The sequence below is a fragment of the Argopecten irradians genome, chromosome 3 (assembly GCF_041381155.1).
Source record: "Argopecten irradians isolate NY chromosome 3, Ai_NY, whole genome shotgun sequence".
Classification (NCBI taxonomy): domain Eukaryota; kingdom Metazoa; phylum Mollusca; class Bivalvia; order Pectinida; family Pectinidae; genus Argopecten; species Argopecten irradians.
This window is the reverse complement of record NC_091136.1, coordinates 29,271,411-29,289,317: the sequence shown is the minus strand read 5'-3', so window position 1 is coordinate 29,289,317 and position 17,907 is coordinate 29,271,411. Positions and strand designations below refer to the sequence as shown.

General features: G+C 34.6%; 2 protein-coding genes across 2 annotated transcripts in view; one reads left to right on the top strand and one right to left on the bottom strand.

Annotated features, from left to right (window-relative positions):
- The first annotated feature begins 20 nt into the window (after positions 1–20).
- On the top strand, positions 21–8,300 carry LOC138318137 (activator of 90 kDa heat shock protein ATPase homolog 1-like). The gene is made up of 9 exons (XM_069260262.1): positions 21–239; positions 1,075–1,154; positions 1,413–1,523; positions 1,744–1,829; positions 2,968–3,088; positions 3,300–3,373; positions 4,698–4,844; positions 6,386–6,487; positions 6,708–8,300. The coding sequence occupies exons 1-9, from the start codon at positions 160–162 to the stop codon at positions 6,933–6,935; spliced, it is 1,029 nt and encodes a 342-aa protein (XP_069116363.1). The 5' UTR covers positions 21–159; the 3' UTR covers positions 6,936–8,300.
- Positions 8,301–8,437: 137 nt separating this feature from the next.
- The window catches only part of LOC138319611 (ubiquitin carboxyl-terminal hydrolase 34-like), a 57,860-nt gene continuing 48,390 nt past the window's right edge, over positions 8,438–17,907 (bottom strand). Inside the window, 13 exon segments of the mRNA XM_069262758.1 lie at positions 8,438–11,087; positions 11,484–11,688; positions 12,100–12,237; positions 12,734–12,868; positions 13,100–13,179; positions 13,459–13,582; positions 13,900–14,021; positions 14,344–14,448; positions 14,641–14,763; positions 15,038–15,164; positions 15,604–15,682; positions 15,889–16,046; positions 16,405–16,625. Of these exon segments, the coding sequence (XP_069118859.1) occupies positions 10,435–11,087; positions 11,484–11,688; positions 12,100–12,237; positions 12,734–12,868; positions 13,100–13,179; positions 13,459–13,582; positions 13,900–14,021; positions 14,344–14,448; positions 14,641–14,763; positions 15,038–15,164; positions 15,604–15,682; positions 15,889–16,046; positions 16,405–16,625 (2,270 nt within the window). The 3' untranslated portion in view covers positions 8,438–10,434.

Below are 17,907 nucleotides of genomic sequence, written 5' to 3'. Positions count from 1 at the left end.
TCATAGGAGGCGCTATAGTACTTCCGGGAGATTCCCTTCCAGAAACGTGCGAACCACAGGCGAGCGAAGCAGCGTTGGCTGTATCGTAGCGGTGTGTCGGTAAACAACTTCATTAAACAGTAAGAAAAGTGTTCTATACCATCCCACTATTCTGTAACTATGGCGAAGTGGGGAGAAGGTGATCCTCGATGGATTGTTGAAGAACGACCAGACGGTACAAATGTAAACAACTGGCATTGGTAAGTTGATCACCGTTGATTGGCACCGACAGCTGACGGCTTGTGCCACAGGGCTGGGCACAAACTCACTTATGACACAGGATAAGTATTTCAAGCCAAAGGCCGATCTACAGATTGCTGTATGGTCACTCTCAATTATGAGAACAAGAATCAATTTTCTCAACCTATATTTTATAGTACAATAAGCAAGCAATTATAAATTCATTTTTTCTTGTCATAACTAGTTTCTAATTACCATTTAATGGAGGGATTATGAATGTCAATATTCGAATTCACTTAAACATAAAGATTTTTGGAAGCCTATGGTAATTATAACAAAAAAAATGATTTATTCATTAAAATTTGGTTAATACCACTAATAATAAAGTCTATTTTCTAACTATAAATTATTGATCAATGGAATAACAAATATATAGTGCAATGAACGTACCGGGGTACATGTATGTCATTGTGAAATTGTTGTCATGGTGATAAAGGTTTTTAATTTTAACACTTTATCTAAAATTTTAGACATATACAAAAAAAAGAATATAAGGTTTATTTTAGTAACCATTATTTTCTTTCATGTTGCTATGGGATTTCAGATTGAGAATTAACTATAGTTTGTTCAATCAAATTATATAATATATAAATCCGTGTACAGCAGTTTTCATATCTTGACATATGTGTCTTAGTATATACTTAAACCAAATCAAGACCTTTACATTTCGGTAATTTTCAATCAAAATCAATATTATTTCCAGTAAGTTTATCATTTAGGTTGTTCAGTAATCTGTTCTTTCCACCTGAAGCATTTGTCGATTATATTAAATTTGAGTGCTTTTTTTCTTTTTAGGACTGAGAAGAATGCAACTAATTGGTCAAAAGACAAATTAAAGGAATTATTAAATGGACTAATTGTTGAAGATGATGAATGTGAGTTTTCAATTATAAAGGAAGTTTTCAATATTTGTTTTCAGTTTAAGTATTACCAGTAATCGAAATAGTTACCTGGTAAAGATAAAATCATAGCCTCATACACTTCATTTCTTATGATATTCTTTTCAAAAAGTTTTCCATTAAATGCAAAAGATTGAAAAGGTAAAGGTATCAAATGGCAAAAACAGTTGTAATTTTGAAAAGATTAACTTCATCTGACAAAATTAAAAAATCATTTGTATATATCCATTGCAGTCTTCTGTGAAATAAATTCCATGACTACATTAGATGGAGAAGCCACAGCAAATAATAGAAAAGGAAAACTGATATTCTTCTATGAATGGACTATTGCAGGAGAATGGTCAGGTGAGTTATTCATACATAGTTTTTCCTTAGAAGATTTTTTGAGTACACTACAATAATAATGTGTATGTATATAACAATATATGGCATAAGCATATTACCGGTATACATAATAAATATCAGTGACTAATAAGCATTTCATTTGTCCTTTGTCCCTGAAAATATAAACAAATACTTATTGTCTAATCAATAAATCATTACAGTTCTTACTTTTATTTTGTAGGGAGACTTAAAGATGGTGTAAAAAAACATAAAGGAAAGTTTGAAATTCCCAATCTAAGCGAGGAAAATGAAGCAGATGAAGTAAATGTAAGTTGAATATTACCATTGTAACAAAGCCAATGCAGTACATATACTTTATTGAGAATCAAACCATCTAAACTTAAGTTTTAGCTTCAAATATGTTTAAGTTATCAGTTGAGATTAAGATGTATAAAGGCTCAGATGTGTAAAATCTTGTTTTAGTAGTACAAAAATTACCCTTTGCATATTTTTAGCCCACTATCATCAGATGGTGGGCAATTCAAATCGCTTTCTGTCCGTGGTCCGTCCGTCCGTCCTTCCGTCCATCCGTCCGGCCGTCCTTCCGTCCGTCCGTCCGTTAACAATTCTTGTTATCGCTATTTCTCAGAAAGTATCAAAGGGATCTGTCAACAAGATGGCCGCCATTTTGAATTTTGATAGTTAAAGTTTGTTATCGCTATTTCTCAGAAAGTACTGACAGGGCTCTTTCTCAAATTTCATATGTAGGTTCCCCTAGGGCTCTAGTTGTGCATATTGCGTTTTGAGAAACGATCGGTCAACAAGATGGCCGCCAGGCAGCCATCTTGGATTTTGATAGTTAAAGATTGTTATCGTTATTTCTCACAAAGTACTGAAGGGATCTTTCTCAAATTTCATATATAGGTTTCCCTGGGGCTCTAGTTGTGCATAATGCGTTTCTGGATCGATCGATCAACAAAATGGCCGCCAGCCTGCCATCTTGGATTTTGATAGTTAAAGATTGTTATCGCTATTTCTCAGAAAGTATCGAATGAATCTGTCTCAAATTTCATGTATAGGTTCCCCTAGGGCCCTTGTTGTGCATATTTTGATTTGGGACTGATCGATCAACAAGATGGCCACCAAGGAGGCATCTTGGATTTTGATAGTTGAAGTTTGTTATCGCTATTTTCAGAAAGTACTGAAGCGATCTGTCTCAAATTTTATATGTAGTTTGTTTGCAAAAGTTTGAAAAGCAGAGAAAAGATCCCTCTTTCCATTGTCAGACATAGATCATTCATTGGTGGGCGCCAAGATCCCTCTGGGATCTCTTGTTAAAAGCTGCCTCCTTGTTTTTTTCTGAATATGTTATACAAAGGTATTGTTAATAATTTTGATAAACATGTATCTGTACACATTTTCAGTGCTTTTGGTTTAATTTGTTTTATCTTTTCAATTTGTGTAGTTTGAAGTAACAATAGACAAAACAACAGATGAAGCATATAAAGTTAAAGAGATGATGAGAAAGAAAGGTCAGGATTTAGTGAGAAAACAGATTGCCAAGTACATAAAGGAGCTAAAAGAAGGTATAATTTTGTGTTAAGATATTTTATTGCACAGAAGTGACTCAAATCAAAAATGAATAAAAAGAAAAGAAAAAAGGTCATAAATTTTAAATTTTAACACTGTACTGGAAATCGGTATCACTTTTCTGATGCCAGAGTTTTTGAAAAAATTATAGTTACCTTTTTGAAAAAATTATAGTTACCTTCTCAAACTTATTTTTGTATCTTGTAGAGTATGGTAAAGGAATTGTTCTCCCCACCAAGGGCAGCTCCACAGCGAACGCTACAGAAAAGAAACAAGCTGCAGTAAGTCAAGATGAAATAACAGGTCTAATATGAATTGGGGTTGTTTGTTGATCAGTAGTTAAAACTCTCTTTTCTCCATCTATGGTAACATCTACCAGGTGTCTGAACACACTGTACAGTGTATAGACCATTCTGTGCTGAAATCATTTTCAAGGACAATAGTGCTTTAATAGAAAGCAGCATGTCATTCTGTGCAAGGACATAAATGAAGGAGGATAAGTTACTCACGGTTTTTAAAGAATATGCCGCGAGCGCTTTTATGCTTGTGCACTGACCATAACATTGGGCGCGGACTAAAAGTGTTTCAATTAATCAAGTTTGTCGAGTATCGTTGGTTTGGGGTGTTCAACCAATTAATCAAGTAAGAAATCTGTAATTGAGTTTCGTCAAAATTGTGTGAAATCATGATAAACAAAAGTGTATAATTAGACGATAAGTAAAACACGCAAGAAATGTCATGGAAAACTTGTAGCAATCAATTGCTTGTGTGTGTTGTTGCTCATATCATTTCAAATATCAGGCATCTACAAATTGAAGAGTACATAAGCACTACACAGTAATGTAAACATTCAGAGGAGTATGATTTTATTTGTTATAACATAAGTGACCTGAGACCATGGCAACAGGTTTCTCCTTAAACTTGATACAAGACTTGTTTATACACCAAAGGAAAATATAATTGATTTTAATTGATCATCAATTGGTTACACAAAACTGATAATTGATCAAAAAATTGCAACCGATTCCCGACACTAGCGACGACTTATTTGCTTTGATATTCGCCAAGGCAACCTTCGATGTAAATTGCGGGTGCAAGACTTACCTTCTTACTTTCTGAAGCGAGCTGTCATTTCATTTTTTTTTAATGAAAGTTTATATTATTACGACATTTCTTCTAAATCTACCGTCTTCGAAGCAAGGATTAGACATTGTGAAATGTATTGAGCTTTACATGGTATTTCATTTGACGCAATAAGATAAGTATTTGTTTAGAAAAAATTATTTGTATTTCCGGTTCATAGTGCATGTTTAGTAGTTTAAAGAGACAGTGACAAATCCTTCTTACTTACCGTTATAAATCCTTGTTCTGTGTCATTGTTAAGTGGGGTCAAAAAAATCAAATTTACTGATTCTGGCTGTGTACATTATGTAGAAATTATAGTGATCACATGATCCTTGAAAAAGCATTTAAGAGGTTTCACAGCTATGCATATGACTTGGAATTGGTAATTTTTTACTTAACATCTATTTGCTGGTAAATTGATTGTTCTACATTTACATTGCAGTTGTATATATTACATTTGTATATAAATCTTAATTTCAGAATAAAATGCGACAAGAAATGAACAAAATGATAATAAATCCGAAAAATGAAAACGTTGGTGTAAGGATTCATACAAAGAAACTTGTAGATAAAGAAGAATTCAGATGTCGAGCAGAGGACCTCTACCGTGCTCTCACAGATAAGGAGGTAAACATTTCTAGACAGATCATGAGATGCAACACTTGACGGCTTTATTTTTGTTTGCTGTTATTGGTGCATTTCTGTAGCTATGTAATCTGTATACAAAATATACATTATTTATTGATTAACATACATATTCTGACCAAACAGAGTTACATTGTATTTTTGGCTTAGACAATAACATGAAAAGTGATAGATTACAGCTGTGCTACCCCAACTGAGAACGGCGCGTGTATATAAACCCCTACAGCTCTACCGTTGACTTTTATAGATGTATTGAATGGACTTGTATCGATGTATTGGATGAGTGAAGCTAGTTATTTATAGACTCGAGTACTATCGCCAATCCACAGGTAAATCGCGGACGCTCTGGCTACATTAGCTGTACTAAACACAATCGTAATTGTTACAAATACCGTAAAAACTTGTGTAACTTACACACCAGTGCACTTTGCACATGTATTTTTTTAGGGCTGAAAATGCTGAAAAATTCAAATTTTGGGGAAAACGATGTCCGGGGAACCACAAATTCAATGTTATAAACGTGGTAATTTCATTGCAAAACATTCACAATAAATGCTTGACAACTTGCACAAAGAAGTGTTGTATTTAGAAGAAATAACATAATATAATTGCACTGTGTTTGTTTTCTTTTATTGGCCACCGTAACTGAAACAGTGAAATATATCTTGCAGAACATGTCAAAAACATTGGCAGTCCGCTGTACTCCGTACACTTGTCAATGTCTGGAGATATTACACATGAATAGTTATCAGAACTATTTGAAAATATTATAATCTAGTTACTTAAAATTGCCACAATAAGTTATAAGTGTGTTTGAGATCATTAACAAACTTTAAAGAGCAATCAGATAGCAGATACGTTGGCTTGCAATAACCACATTGTGAGTAAACTCACTACCTGTACGGCACAAGATCCAAGCTGATGGCTAATTATATATAACAGTACGGTTAAAAATGCCACTAACCTTGTAGCTTGTCAGTTTTGCTGTAATAATATTATAAACCACTTATTGAAAATCCTAAATATAGGACAGTTAAGGACTCGTCTTATAAATCCCACGTATGTTTTTACTTTTTGCACACGGCCTGCAGCCAGGACATGTTATGGCGGTTCCCTACGTAGATCTATAAGGAGTTTTAGATCCAGTTTTACTAGAAATATGAAGATTTGGTAATTATATATAATAAAGAAATACTAGTTAAGTGCATGCTGATGCAATTTGAAGAATATTTGTTTTGTTTTTAAGTAGACACAGACGCATTGTTGATGATATATAGATCGGTTAAGCTTACTAGCCATTCAGTTTCGTTAAGCAGGATGAGAGGCCCCAGTGTAGCATCCAGTACCAATTTACCAGTGGATTTGGCGACAGTACTCGAGTCTATAAATAACATGGCTACAGTACACTCATTCAAGTCAGCGGTAGAGCGGTAGGGGTTTATATACACGCGTCGTTCTCAGTTGGGGAAACACGGCCGTAAATGAGATCTGTTGTTTCATTTTTAACGTTTCTTGTTCATTAGATGGTGCAAGCCTTTACTAGTGGTCCTGTGTCAATGGAAGTAGAGAAGGGAGGACGGTTCTCATTCCTCAACGGAAATATCACTGGAGAATTTGTAGAGCTGGTACGCTTGTTTTGCCATCCTTGGTGTTAAGAATAATGCTTAATTAAAAGAATGGATAAAGATATAGTATTATAGAAATTATTTCTTCATAATTTTATGAAGAACTTTCTATACTTACATCACTGAAATTTACATGGTGTTTTAAGTTTCAAATTTACTATTGAAATTAATGACACCAGGATTCTATTTGACTAATACCTGTATCTATGTTTGATGTTAGGTTCAGCCAACAAAGATTGTACAGAGATGGAGAGTGAAGAGCTGGCCTGATGAGCACTATTCTGTTGTGACCTTTGAACTAGTAGAAAAGGAGGACTGTACTGTGTTAAATCTAACACAAACAGGTGTCCCAGACACTGAACTAGATAAAACGCGGGAAGGATGGAAACTCAATTACTGGAACAGAATCAAACAAATTTTTGGATTTGGCTCCAATATATTCTGTTGATGAAGATTTTTATAGATTCAATAATTTAATGAAAATGTGGCAGAAATTAAGCCAACAGGTTTTTTGGGGAAGTTTGCAAACAACTGACCCTTATGAGCTATTTGATTGCCTTGTATCACAAACGTTAACCAATCAAGGGAGATAATAGTGTCAGTGCAATCCAAACCAAGAGAGTTACTCTGAAATGCAGTCCAGGCTAGGGATAGAAGTCTGAACAGGTAGCTTAGTCCGGTCTTCCCCAAGGCCTAGTGCACAGACCCAGTGCTGTTGAGGAATTCATAGTGGGATACTTCAGCTAGTCAACAGCTTGGCACAATCTTTTTACTCTGATGTGGTATCTTCAGGAGAATACATGCCAACCAATTAATTACTGTACTTGGTATACCATGGTAGAGGTTCTGTATAAGATTTGGAGAAATGGCCAATTTATTTGTTTATTCTTTTGTCGGTCTGTATGATATTTGGGTAACCTTGATAATTTTGTTACAGTTTTAACATTTATATTTTAATGCCATCATTAATATTGTTGATGCTCCACCTTTTTACCCTTTCTTTGTTTTTGAGGAAACTGAAAATACCTCGCATTAATTTGCATTCAGTTTACATCGTAAACAACTATTTTTCATATTTTGGTGGAACTTGTGTATTGCATAAATGCTGAGGTAAAGAAGTGTGTGTATAATTGTTATTAATAAATGGGAAGTCAAGCTTATCGCCAATATATTTAGCTGATTTCTATGATAAATATGCAGTAATGTATTGAAATTTAGAATCATTAATTTATGCTAATGAAATTTCAAATGGTATGTCAGTTTGAAAAGGGAAGGAACAAAAAAAAAATTTTGCGAGGATCATTTATGCTTTTGCATGTTTCTCATTTGTCTAGATGCTCATATCAATTTATATACCTTAAACCAATAAGGTGTATCATTCTAGGTATTTCATTTTATAAATCTCCTACTATTAAGTAGTATCTATTGTTTACAGGTTTTGAAAACTGTGCTGATCATTGAATACATGTATTTTGTTTATAAAACAAATCTTGTTGGACATGAAAATACCTTCTGTGTCACAGTGCCAGTATACAAATATTATGTGAATACTTTGTGTACCAGTATCAAAAAGCCAACCAAAGTCTTACAAATGTATTGACAATATCAGTTGGGTCAAATTTATTGACGAGGCAGTTAGCATTTATCAGAATCTCCAGCTTTTACAGGTGTAGATTTTGAAAAGTATGATACACATGTTCTGTCGTAAAATTACTGTAGGAAACCAACCATGTCAATGTACCATTCCTGATTACAAGATTATTTAATTCTATTGTGAATTAAACAAAGGAAATAAAATTGAAATACATTATTAGGGAGAAAGACTTTGTTGTGTATTAAAGTAGTATCATATCATTTCTTTGAATCAAAGATCTTGTGATTGTCCACTTCCTGCAAAATCAAACATAACTAATAAAAAAAGTAGCAAAAGGAAAACAGAGACAAATAAAAGTACTTTGACATTTTAATTATTTGTTCAAAAAAGATGTTTTTCTATTATGAATTATCACCAGCACATTGAGTATGGAAGCAACTTCAGTGACAGATATAAATAAAACACCAATTAACATAAGATTGTACAGTATTTGGTTGCAGATCTTTGGTACGCTCTCACACATACCTCTCACAACACCTACCATTCCTAGTTCTATCGAGAATCACACAGCATACGTCTACCAAGTACAGGCAACTAACAACAAGCCATGAAGAAGGTACTGGTTTGATATCTAAAGATTTTGGTGAATAGAGATTATACATGTACTATAGAAAATGATCTTTCATTCTTCCCTACTAGATAATCTAAAACATAACTATCTTTTTCAATACACTCAAATATGTTGATATTTTCATTTTATTATTTTGTATAGGAAATCAGGTCATCACATATGATAATTTACTGATATATCAAACCAGGAGCTTTTCCATGGCCAGTCATGGTGATATTTCCGAACACAAGAAGCGTGATCTAATGTCAAACTGAACAGAAATGAACCACTTGGTGGTATGATCATCTGGGGTATCATTGATAATGAACATTATTACTTCACACAAATGAGATCTGCAAAATGCACAAACATGAGAAAACATATCACAAACTGATACCATACTTAAGCAGTGTAGTATTACATTTCATATTTTCATATATTTCATAAATCACAGTTGTATAACCTATAACATGTATAGCCACTATTTCTGTTACGGGTTTCAATCGATGCAGTGTTATAACAATTTGCAGTAACCAGAGAGCTAGATCATCACTCAAGTAAATCTTAAACAATAGGAATTTATATTGGTATAAAGCCTGGCATAAAATACCTAACACGTCATAACAAGCTCATCATGTGAGATGAGAAAGAGCACTTGGTACAAGGAAGATCAAGGTCTTCAGATAGTCTTGTTACAGAATAACATAAAACGATTCAAACCTTATCTGTATTCATCTCATAATTCGTTAGTACAATTCCTCACCTCAGATGATGTTGGGAAAATTCCAACAACTGTACAGAGAAAACATTGTAAAACAGAACAGTGTACATGTCTCATATATTGTTTATCAAATTATTTTTTTAATGTTTGTAGTAAAATTTACCGGGTCAGGGTCAAAAGTAACAGTTTTTAGAGGTGAATCAAGGTGGGTCACTTTAACCCCTTTTATCCACAGTGTATTATTATAAATAAAGGTAACATTTTCAAATATTTCAACTTTTATGTCTAAAAAATAAGTCAATCCAACACAAAGGCAATAGGACTTGGAAGTTTTGATAACTAGCTAAATGAGAAAAATACAATGTATTTGGAACACATTCAGTGAAAGCCGTATTACTGTATTCGGTCAAAAAATAAATTTATATGGAGGCAAATTATCCTACAGTTTGATTTATTGTAACAGAGTAACTGTCATTCAGGTTAAAATGTTGATCATGCACTTAATAATACTGATGGTGGAAGTAATCTCAAGGCTGAACAAAGTAAAACAACTTACACCTACAATAAAGATCTGATTAAAACATCAGAATAACTAAACAACGCGAGATAAATTTACCAAACAAACATAAACAGCAGGAGATGAACTCACAACCTTGGATCACATAGACAACACAAGCCTGGCAGTGATAGAAGTCAAGTTTTATAATCATGAAGCGACATTTGAGGACAACCATTTCACATGTCGCAGTCATTCACAGAACCAAACATACATGGTTATACGATGGGTATATGACAATATAACCACCCATAAGATCTCTCTACTATAAGACTCTCTCACCTCCAGTAACACAAGTTGGCATCACATAATGCTAAGCTCAGGGCAGGCAAACTAATACTTCACCAATGGGAGAGAAAACTAGATTGGCATAGCATTTCAAAGTTAATCCTAATTAATTGAATGGCAGTCTACTGTTTTATGCTACGAGAGAAATAAGAAAGACTTAAAATAATTGGCCCTATTTTCACTTTAATGCTTTCCCATAAGAACAAATGATATGCTCTATATGCTTGGCTACATAGTCTACAATGGTTGGACGTTCTCGTGACCGTGGCATCTCATCACTTGAACTGTGTCTCGACTCCCCGCTCGAATGTTCCTGATTATCATTCCGACAGTGTCCTGATGGACCAGGCTGTGGCTCATCACAGTCTTTCATGGTCTCATCTTGGTCCTTTGATTGTGTGTCAGTGTTTTCCTCTGCCATTTTCTCCTTAGCCTTACCCTCCTCTGTTTCCGGTTTGGTTTCTACATTAGGCTGTTTGTCCCTGTCAGATTTACCTTCAGTGTCAGATTTATTGTCTGCCACTGACTTGTCCTCCTCTGCTGGGATCACAATCACCACATCAGAATCCTGATCACTGTCCTTACTCACCCCTCCCTCACCGGGCTCCGACTTCTCCTTATCTACAGAGTCAGACTGACTAGAATCATTTTTGGATTGGTTAGCACTCTCAGAGACATCATTCTCTGATTTACTGTCTACTTTCTCCTTGGAACTCTGATCCTCCTTAGATGTATCTAGTGTGGATTTCTCTAATTCATCATTGGACAAAGTTTTGACTGTTTCCTCAGATGTTTCACAAGATAATTTCTGTTTCTTAGCAGAAGTTTCACCTAGAAAATGTTAAAAAGAATTTTTATAATAATGAACAATATTTGAGTATTTGGAAATGAAGAAACATGTCTATTTTCATGCAGTAGTTGTACGGTATAACATGAAATATTCATTTTCTGTAACACAACCACAATAGAAATAGCTGCTACACACAATACTTCTTTTACCATTGTTTCATAGGCTCAAAATATGCTGCTTTCAAAATATATTGAAAGCTTTAAACCAGAAACAAGAACAGCACAAGTATTTGATGATATACAGTATATGTGTCTCTATATTTTTAATTTTTTGTTAGCAATCAGATAATTAGACACCTTGCATGAAAAGTTTCATTGATCTCAAGAATGCAGGCAGAAATTACTCTTCATTTCAGTGATTCTGTATGGTTCTCTTACCCGAGTCATCTGTAGCTTCCTCCTCCCCGCTCTCGGCTTGTGACCCTGACCGTTTACGTGGTGTCTGTTGCTGTGACGTGTCAGCGCTGCGCTGATGTTGATGCTGCCGACACACCTGGAGTATATACTGTAAACTGTCCACCAACAGGGAGTTGAGCTGCTTAGGGGGCTGCACAGAGAATATCAGCAGCATGGTCCGTAGGTCCTGTCAATAAAATGTTTGTATAGAATTTAAAACATGTATGAAAAGTTAAATCTGCATGTACTTATAAATCCTGTATTCATAGAATTTTAAATTTAGAATTTCAGAAATGGGTCAGTTTAACTAACAGCTAGAACTATTTTTTAAAGGGGATCCATGAATAACAGCCGTTAGATTTTGTGACCACTATTTCATTCTCACTCAATGTTATGAAAGGACATGCATAGCTATATATAGATTGACTTCTAACATTAATTAATGCCTTCGTTTTTAATTTCTGGTATCAGCAACTTTAATGTCATTGAATTATAGTATCATCAAAGTCATTGCTCAACAACATGGGAGATTTTATCTTGCACTATCTCTCCCTCTCTAGTAGTGAAATCATACGTTCAGATTATACTACACACTTACCCCATTAATTCTGTAACAGATATTCAGGAAGTCTCTCTCCGATCGTATGTTTTCTGCGGCAGCTTTTTCTGCTGTCACAGAAGCCACCAGACTGTCTAATAGTGACCTCCCTTGATCACTTAGCACTTGTTGGAACACCTAAAATAAATGAGACAATTATAGACCTCATATACTATCTGAGAAAACACACATAGATATTCTTGGGCAAGTTTAAATGTTACTTTGAGAGAGATGAACAAGAAGTATGTATAAATTACTTGTCTTGCCTCTCCAGCTATGCAATAAATGTTTCAGTTGTGACTGATTCAAAGAGTAACTTGATCAATTTTCAGTTCAATCAGATGTGTCAAAAGTGAACTTAAACGCATGTCGATGGCCGGCAATTCCTGAAAAGCAACACCTTAGTCTCGCCGTCATAGAAATTTATGTTTTATACAAAGATTAAAGCTTACAACACATCATTTTAAAACATCATTTTTTTCTCTCTATCAAAACTTGCAAACAAAACATATTTGATTATGGTATGATTCTAATAGCATCATCTAGAAGATTGACAATCACTATCAAAAACATTTTAATTAGGTAAAATATTAACATGGCTATCAAAGGAATTGAATTTTGGATTGCTACAAACCTTAGGAAAGAAATTGCACAGGAACTGGTATATATTGTGGTTGCTAAGAGATAGCCTTTCATCAAGAAGCACCGAGTCCACATACTCTATAAATATGTTACTATTGCACAGGATATTGATACAATTTCTGTCCACCTGTAAATGCAATAGTATACATAGTAAATGTGTAAATGAAATTTCTTATTAATAAATGTGTTTAATACCTCATTATTTCTGGGAAAAATTATTAAAATACAATTTACTTTACACTTCAATCAATATCATTTCCATATAATACAACTGTAATATTTTTCCAGTTCAATATTTTAATGCTATATTTTCATACATTTGAAATATAAATACAACACTGTAGACAAAATGACGTACCTCCGAGTGGTAAATCTCGTACCACAGCTTGGCAAAGTAGGGGGAGTGTAGAGGAACACCTTCAATAGCTACCATTGCACCTGGAAATTATACAAAACAGTCAGTATTTTGCAATTTTCTTTCATTTCAGAATATTTAATTGTATAATTACAATTGGGAATGTACATCAGGCAATGTCTTCATAAGCCCTTTTCCGTGATCTTTCATCAAATTTGGTGATGCATTTTGATCAGAATTGACTAAAATCTCACCTGAGACAGATTGACTTTTGGAAGCAAAGTTACACAGGCGATTTATTGGATTTTTTATCACGGACACTACCTGACCATCAGTTTGACATCAACAGAAGTCTTACTTACTCAGACTGATAATAGCCTCATTGAGACTCTGGTGATTGACAGCAACACGACACAGCAGGTCGACCAGAGCATGATAAGGTGAGAAGAAATCCATCAATGCGTTGTCATAGACATCATCCACTCCCTACAACACAAATGTATTTTATTTATATTGGTCTTGTGCTGTCATTTGTTATTATCTACCATTTTAAATATGGGTTTAAGTGTCAAATACAAGTACTACAAATGACAAGATAAATGTCTATAACTGCAATATTATATTCTTAATATCCAAACTTCAACCATACAATGATTTTCAGATTATCTAATTTCATCATTTAAATATTAAACTACACACTTCTTTTTAAGAATTGAAATGACACATGAAAGCAGTTTTTAGCATGTCGTAACATTCACTTTGTAGTGAGCCAATTTAAATGCATTATCCTACACCAGTTTCACCTTTGTGGCTTCTATCTGGCTCGAGTGTAACATCATGTTGAACTGGGGTCGCGGGGGTCGGATGTTGGACTTTGGACCTATTGGTTTCTGTCCTCGCCGAGGGAAGTAGGGCCCCATTGTCACTGTGAATACAAATTTACAATAAATGTACAGTCCAAAAGCATTTAATGTTTGTCAAAACTTGTTCAAACTAGTGTGTGGTTCTTACCATATTAAAGAAATCAGATTATTATCTCACAAATATTTTGATCTGGAGCAAACAATTGGAAATTCAGTATTTATTGAAAAAATAATGACGCTATTCAGTACTCATTTCAAATTGTACAAGTCAGTTTTCTTTGCCACATTTAATGCAGTTTGATGGAACTTTCATCTATCGGTACTTCATTTTGAGTTTTTTTATACAGAATTCTACAGAAAAGAACATTATGACAGACTACATACTGGGTAGGTTACTCTCCTGGAAGGCGATGTGTGCCTGTGTCAGTATTGGGACCACAGTGTGTACACACTCACTCTGGAATGTCAGGATCATCTCTCTCAATACTTCTGTCAACACAAATAGGATTGTCAGTACAAGTTATAGATTTGTATATATCAAAGATTCAATAGTTTTATTGATGCCCAGCCAGCAATGGCTATTACATATAAGAGAATCAAGATAGATCATTATGTTAAAGAGAGGCTTTTTGGGAAATAACGATAACAAGAACTGGTTATGAGCATCAGACAACATTTTACCTATGGAGATATGGCGAATGTCCGGTGGAGTATAGGAGTTGAGAAGTGTAAGTAACTTTTTCACGAACTCCATCCTGTCCTTCCAACTCTGTAACACTGTGTTTACATCAGCTGCCGTAGAACCTGGTACAAAGATAAAATTTCATTAATTCATTACCTATATGTCAACTAAGTATATTATTTAGTCGGTAAAATATAATTTCTGATCTGCATAGATTCTATTTCTATAAACTGTAAACAAAACTGTTATCAATATACATGTACATAAAATAATGAAGACTGAACAACTTTCTACCATTCAGAACACATCACTCTAACATTTCATACCAATATTGATAAGGGTAATTCTAGAACAGACATTTTAAACTAACAATGATATTCCAGAGAAAGCTGTTACCTTTCTTTTCGTGGAAGTGTCTGGCGACCTTGAGGACTGGTAGGAGGATGGAGAGGAGTTCAACAATATCACCAGTCACATGACAGGCTGTGGCCTCGTGATACATTACATGGAGTGTGTTAAATGCCTGTAAATGATTATGTCAAAAGTAAATACAAAAGAAATTAATAAATATAACCTTGAAATACAATAAAACATGCAAGCTTCTGGGGACCAAAACAATATCTTTGTTGTAAGTGTGCTAGTTATAAGCATATTTTACTGCAAATATCTAACACAGGGAAAACCCTTATAGTTTACCCTTTATAAAATGCCTCTCATATTGAAGCACCAAACATACTGTATATCATTTTTATTAGAACTTGTACAAAGACCTTTTCTAACATAAGAAAATATCACTGTTAACATCAAATACCTTATATGGAGGTAATTTTATGAATTGAAGATTTCATCAATATTAAATGTTGATATATGGTTTAGTGATTATCACATATTCTATAGATATTAATTTGTTTTATATGAAACCCTTTTCTGTCAAGTGTTTCAGAGTAGATAATATTGTGTACCTCTGTGATCATCTGTAGACCCTGTTGGTAGATCAGTAACAGTCTGTCATCTGTTGTGTCTATCAACACCTTCAGAGCACTACAAAAACCAAAATAATGAATATCAAAGTACTTTTGAAGTTTATTATCAGAATCACTTGCTAGCAAAAATAAAATAGGCTAATCCAGTAAACATGATTTTAATAGTAACTTGAGAAGATAATACATTTCAGGATATAAGACACTTCCACAATCTTTTATAATCAGATTATACGCGATGTTAAGAGTAAAAAGCCTATCTCTCACCTGATAAGTGTCTGCCACATGGAGCGAGCATCCAAGAAGTTGAGGAACATCTGCATCATATTACGTTTGAAGAGATTGACGGAGCGGATTTCTTCCTCCGTACTGTCTGGGTACTTTGTTGCCATCATCTTCATGATCTTAAACAGTTCCTCCACAGCCTGTTACAACAGGAACAAACCCTTTATAGGTGATTCAACTCAAATTCAATATTGAAACAACACATCAAACCCTTTATAGGTGATTCAACTCAAATTCAATATTGAAACACATCAAACCCATTATAGGTGATTCAACTCTAATTCAATATAGAAACAACACATCAAACCCTTTATGAGTGATTCAACTCAAATTCAATATTGAAACAAAACATCAAGTCTGAATCTGTATATTTTTTACTTCATACAAGGTATATTTGCATGAAGCATTGACAAAATAGAAACTGTATTAATATCTGCTTCTTTTATTCCTATGTATACTTATAGTTAGACATTGTATCCCCAAAACCTGAAGACTTACCAATGTGTACTGGGCTGGGTAGGGTGATATGTTTTTGAAGGCCCACTGGATGTTCTGATGCTGGGCCAGTGTCCGTGTGAAGGAGCGTGACTGCTGACAACACATCCTCAACAGGCCGTAGTAGGATGGTAACATGATTCTATTGAACATGACAACCTCCTGGTCCTCGTGGTCAGCTCTGTAAATCATCACACAAATCATCAACAGTTCTTTGTTAATATCTCATTCAGTTATTGTATAGTTTTTTTTATTTGCAGGGTTAAAATTTGCTGTATTTTTGTTAAAGATTATATCGGTGAACTTGAATATCAGCTATGGAAATATTGGCAAGAAAGATAACCTGTATGACTATTCGTTAAATCATGAAATTTTACAACTGCACATGAACGGTATTATAGTGGATTTAAATAAGAATACTTACTGATACAGGATAACAAATTCAAGTAAACAGTGGGTACTTAAAGGATGTAGTTGTAGGTAAACAGTGGGTACTAACAGGATGTAGTTGTAGGTAAACAGTGGGTACTTACAGGATGTAGTTGTAGGTAAACAGTGGGTACTTACAGGATGTAGTTGTAGGTAAACAGTGGGTACTTACAGGATGTAGTTGTAGGTAAACAGTGGGTACTTACAGGATGTAGTTGTAGGTAAACAGTGGGTACTTACAGGATGTAGTTGTAGGTAAACAGTGGGTACTTACAGGATGTAGTTGTAGGTAAACAGTGGGTACTTACAGGATGTAGTTGTAGGTAAACAGTGGGTACTTACAGGATGTAGTTGTAGGTAAACAGTGGGTACTAACAGGATGTAGTTGTAGGTAAACAGTGGGTACTTACAGGATGTAGTTGTAGGTAAACAGTGGGTACTTACAGGATGTAGTTGTAGGTAAACAGTGGGTACTTACAGGATGTAGTTGTAGGTAAACAGTGGGTACTTACAGGATGTAGTTGTAGGTAAACAGTGGGTACTTACAGGATGTAGTTGTAGGTAAACAGTGTACTTGTAGTGTGTAAACAGTGGGTACTTACAGGAAGTAGTTGTAGGTAAACAGTGGGTACTTACAGGATGTAGTTGTAGGTAAACAGTGAGTACTTACAGGATGTAGTTGTAGGTAAACAGTGGGTACTTACAGGATGTAGTTGTAGGTAAACAGTGGGTACTTACAGGATGTAGTTGTAGGTAAACAGTGGGTACTTACAGGATGTAGTTGTAGGTAAACAGTGGGTACTTACAGGATGTAGTTGTAGGTAAACAGTGGGTACTTACAGGATGTAGTTGTAGGTAAACAGTGGGTACTTACAGGATGTAGTTGTAGGTAAACAGTGGGTACTTACAGGATGTAGTTGTAGGTAAACAGTGGGTACTAACAGGATGTAGTTGTAGGTAAACAGTGGGTACTTACAGGATGTAGTTGTAGGTAAACAGTGGGTACTTACAGGATGTAGTTGTAGGTAAACAGTGGGTACTTACAGGATGTAGTTGTAGGTAAACAGTGGGTACTTA

Bases quoted from the DNA above. Each gene is read 5' to 3' on its own strand.
- LOC138318137 (XM_069260262.1), top strand. From the start codon at position 160: ATGGCGAAGTGGGGAGAAGGTGATCCTCGATGGATTGTTGAAGAACGA. The intron at 240-1,074 runs GTAAGTTGATCA...TTTTCTTTTTAG, and splicing joins AATGTAAACAACTGGCATTG to GACTGAGAAGAATGCAACTA. The intron at 4,845-6,385 runs GTAAACATTTCT...CTTGTTCATTAG, and splicing joins GTGCTCTCACAGATAAGGAG to ATGGTGCAAGCCTTTACTAG.